This window comes from Zingiber officinale, chromosome 6A (genome assembly GCF_018446385.1).
Source record: "Zingiber officinale cultivar Zhangliang chromosome 6A, Zo_v1.1, whole genome shotgun sequence".
Taxonomy (NCBI): Eukaryota; Viridiplantae; Streptophyta; class Magnoliopsida; order Zingiberales; family Zingiberaceae; genus Zingiber; species Zingiber officinale.
Genome location: NC_055997.1, coordinates 129887991 through 129892705, shown reverse-complemented (window position 1 = coordinate 129892705; position 4715 = coordinate 129887991). Strand labels below are relative to the sequence as shown.

The following is a 4715-nucleotide window of genomic DNA, read 5'->3' as shown; positions in this document are numbered from 1 at the left end:
TCTAACTTATGTCTAATGAGTTTCAAGTAATTGGATGTGGATCTCATATGTGTAGAACCTATAGTCCCACATCTATTATCATCTATTTATTTATAATAGATGTTCAGTATATATATAAACTTATAGTCACACATCTATTATTATCGATGGGTTGATAATAGATGTTCATTATATATATGGACTTATAGTCCTCCAGATTAAATCAAAAAACAATAGGTCGGTGCGCTTAGAGATGTAATCGAGTCGAGCCAAACCAAACTCTTGAATGTTTGAGTTTGACTCATTTATAATCGAGTCGAGCTCAAGCTTTATTTAATGAATATATTTATGGCTCACAAGCTTATTCAAGTTTTTATCAAACCTAAACAAGTTTAAAAAATATTTATTAAAAATTAAATTATATATTTAGAGAAAATTATAATATTCTTATTAAAATTTATAAGTTTATTGTAATAAATAAATTTAATATATTTATCTATATGTTTCATAAGTAGAGTGTAAAATATATAAATTCAATATCAAAACTATTATTTTTTTATTTAAAATTTGATTCATAAACTTAACCAACATATTCCCGAGCTAAGGAGCTTAATATTGTGAAACTTGAGCTTAGTTTCTTTATTTTAACGAGTCTCATTAAATGAGTTCAAACGAGCTTTTATCGAATCGATTTTCGAATAGCTCATCAGTAGCTTAGTTCATTTACACCCCTAGATGTGCTAAGCTCCTTGCATACACTTAAATAAGCCAACATAACGTCAGTGCCAGAAACTAAAGAGTGGTCCCTGACAAAGACCCTCCGACTCTCAAGCCAGTATATCAACCGAGCAAAAAAGTAGAACAGTAAAAATGGGTGGCAGGATGTGTGCGTAGTAGAATGGAAGCAGTATGCGTACCTTGTAATCGGAGAGGACTCATGTTTATATATCACCTTTATAACCTCCGCAATTATGAGATGATAGAGAATATTAGATGTCAAGAGTTGTCGAGCAACGGAATATATACATTCTGCAAGGCGTATAGCCATGGTCCAAGGAATCTTCCATTACTTTTGTGCACCCTTTTTATAATTGACGCCATAAATGAGACGATTAAAGGAATGTGCTGTCATAAAGTGTTGATTTAAGTAAAGCATAATCATCTTCGAGGAATGCTCCATTAAAGGCATGTCTCATCAAAGAAGAATATTCTCTTACAAATGGCTGTTATTCTTTGATATGTTATTAAGATTCTTTGACAGTGTTGTCCCTGGATACGTCCTGACTGGAAGTTTAGTCGACCGACCACTTAATCTAGTGGTAGATCAATATATAACAGAGTCACTGCTTTCTATAAGAACGCTCTGTCTTTAAGGTTGTTTGAACATATCGTGTGATGTTGGAGATCTGAGTGAATAATAGAGAAACGAGTCCCTTGGGTCGAGACGGTTTTATGACTGGCCGACCATATGCATGGATGCTTGCTTATGAAGAATAGAGAAAGGCCCAAAAGATTTGACCAATTCTTTCAATCGATCGGCCCTACATCTAGAGATTGGTCCTTGGTCACTAAAGTAATATCCTGAGCCATCTAAGTTCGATCAGGTTTCTATTGCGAGTTACTAGCATGCTCTGCGAGACTAAGGGTATCAAGCTCTATGAGTAGTCACCTTTTTACAATGACCGATTGTACATAGAGGGCTGGAAAATAAACAGTAAAGCCAGAATGTTTGACCGGTAGTATATGAAGTTGTAGAGTAATACTGGATCACTGAGACTTGACCGAATATGTTCTAGACTATCTTTAGGCAAACAAGTCTCCTCTTCAGCCTAGATGAATGAGCAGTTGGATACACACAAAGTGTTTTGGCACCTTTAGAAGACCCGATCGTCTATTGGGCCGATCATCCTTGTATTGGGGGCCTTAGTACTGCAGGAGGGACTAAGTCCTGTTTAACAATGACCTTTTGACTGACATCCTCCCTTAACTTAAACCGTCATCTCACCTTAACTTTAACCACTCTATTATCTTAACTTTATCTTCTACATCAACCCAGGATCCACATTTAACACCCTATATCAACTATATTTGACACCAAGATGTTACGAGTCTTTGCATAATTGGAAATATTAACAGCAGAATAGATATATTATGGTATATTACTTATTTAAAATCTTGTGATGTTCCCATGCATTTATAACTTGTCAATGTTTTTTCAGGCATACTTAACACGTGAACATGCAAAGAAAGGACAAAGAAATATATATCTCATAAGGATAAGTCGGAATAGATTGTCTCGGTTCTTGTTCAAGCAATGGTGTCTACTCCAAGAATCACAATAGATGCTTCAATGATGCATGTGTCGTTGAGAAGAAATCCTCTTAATGGATCTTTTACATCGTTCCAGCTTAAGAACTTGTGCCATCCCCAACTGTCACTCTTTGTCGAGAACAAATGTTTCGCTACAAAAGATGATCATATGATTGTTTCAAGTTATAGAATAGGAAGGGAGAGAAATCAAATTGTCTAAACCTGTAAACTTCAAGTTCTTGGCATTGTGTTGATCCAACAAGCAAAGGCTAAAATCCACATAGACACTAGTCTTGGAAGAAAGACTAGCAGCATTGTCCATCTCCAAGAAAAAAGCAAGGGAGTCTTCGTATGTGTGTAAGTTTGGATAGAGCGAGATTCTCCTAGACATCGAAATCAAAGGAAACAAATAATTATATCTTAAGTCTTAAATGCTAAAAGCTTAAAACGATCCAATTAAGAACAAGTAAAGGAATACCAGTTGTAGACGCCTGCGGCAAAAACGTCAGACTTTAGTTGAACGTTCGATTTGGATACATTCTTGATTACCCAAGTATATATTCGAGGAGTTACGTCTTTGTTTAGGGACCAGAATTTACTGATTCCTTCTTTGTCTAATTTGCATGCAAAAGCCTCCAAGACTTCAGCTCCAAAGATGCAACAATCGTTGACAAGTAGACCAGATTTTGAATTGTTGAACTTGTTCAATGCAACTTTACAACAAAAACCATCATGGGACTTGCTATGGAAATAGTCTTCGCCTAAATGAAAAAGTTAAGATAACATTAAAATTAACTGCACCAACAAATCCAGGTAAGAGCAACTTCCTGTATTAAGATCAGTTATTCTGGAACTTTGAAAGTATAGTGACCTTCCTTTTGTATGTGCTCCGCATGTAATTGATCATATATGAAGAGCTTATAGATTGCTTTGATCACTGAATTTTTTGAAGCTGCATTATCATGTGAGAGGTAAAGACCGACATATTTCTCACCATCTTCTTCTGAAACTGATTCCAGTAGCAACTCCCTGCAGTTTAATATTTCTTCTCTTAGATATCTTTTGCGATGCATTTTCTCATGCCCAGTCTTTTAAAGATCTTAAATCTTATAGAATGAAGGGAGAAATTTCAATTGTATTGAATAAAAGCCTGGAGTAGTGTTTCTCTAGTAAAACACTACTCAAAACTTATGAACTACAAAAACTTGATTTTCACTTGGTAAAGAACGAACATGTGATTTGTTCTTGAACTACAACATGTCAAGACACATACACAAATAAAAAACATAATTACCAGGTAAAACCACAGGCTGTGAAAGTACCGGAGGAATACGTCTCAGCACCTCGATTTGCAATAGTTGAGAAACCATCAATCATCCACCTAAATGGATCTGTTCGATCGCCAGCCTTCTCTCCACCTTTCTTCGGGTCGATAACATATTTGGGAGAAACCATAACTTCCAGTTCTTATAATTCTGTAGGTGTTTTCCCTTTGAATTCGATACCAAAAGCCTTTCTTATATATTCAGCTAAATTCCACCGTTCTATTATACCATGAACTTTCTGTTGGAACTCAAAAGACTTCCCTAAGCCCAAGATTATGTTTCGGGAAGAAACAAAAGTTTTTGGTTCAATTAAGTCATTTAATGGTTAATTAAAGGGTAAATTTGCATGCACTCCCCATTGACAAATATAATTTTACATGCAGTTCCCATCCATGAAAAAAAAAATTTTCACTCCCCAATCAAACATATTTATCTAATTGCCCATGATATTTTTAGGTAAAAAAAGTCTAAAAATCAGTATAAATCCTCTTAAATTCAGTATATTAAATTAGAATCTAGTATATTTTCTATCATACGATTCTTTTTTCACCTCAAAATATACTTGATTTTAGTTTAATGTGCTGAATTTAATAGAAAATATACTCGATTTTTAATATAAAGTACTGGCTTTAAGAAGAATTATACTCATTTTCGGACTTTTTGTACTCAATTTTTGACTTTTTGTACCTAAAAAATATGGATTAATTTCGATAGAAAATATACTCGATCCTAGTATAGAGTACTTGATTATAGTGTAAAATGCTGAATTTAACAGATATTATACTTATTTTTAGACTTTTTATACCTAAAAAATAAGAGGGACAATTTTGATAGAAAATATACTCGATTTTTAATATAAAGTACTGACTTTAAGAAAATTATACTCTTTTTCATACTTTTTGTACTCAATTTTGAACTTTTTGTACCTAAAAAATCTGAGGGACAATTTAGGTATCAATATTTGCATGAGGGAGTTGAAACAAATAATATTTTGCATGCAGGAAGTGGAAACAAAGTTTTTTTAGCATAAGGATTGCATGTAAAGTTATGATTACCATTAAAGATTTTTCTCTAATTTATCGTTAAATTATCTTGGAAATT

The 4715-nt window shown here is 33.8% G+C and overlaps 1 protein-coding gene across 1 annotated transcript; it reads right to left on the bottom strand.

Moving 5' to 3' along the window:
• Positions 1–2286: 2286 nt before the first annotated feature.
• On the bottom strand, positions 2287–3744 carry LOC121995330. The gene is made up of 6 exons (XM_042549097.1): positions 3584–3744; positions 3161–3318; positions 2889–3050; positions 2768–2780; positions 2512–2672; positions 2287–2441 (listed from the first exon to the last, which is right to left on the bottom strand). Exons 1-6 carry the CDS (start codon positions 3742–3744, stop codon positions 2287–2289), a joined length of 810 nt encoding a protein of 269 aa, XP_042405031.1.
• Positions 3745–4715: the final 971 nt, after the last annotated feature.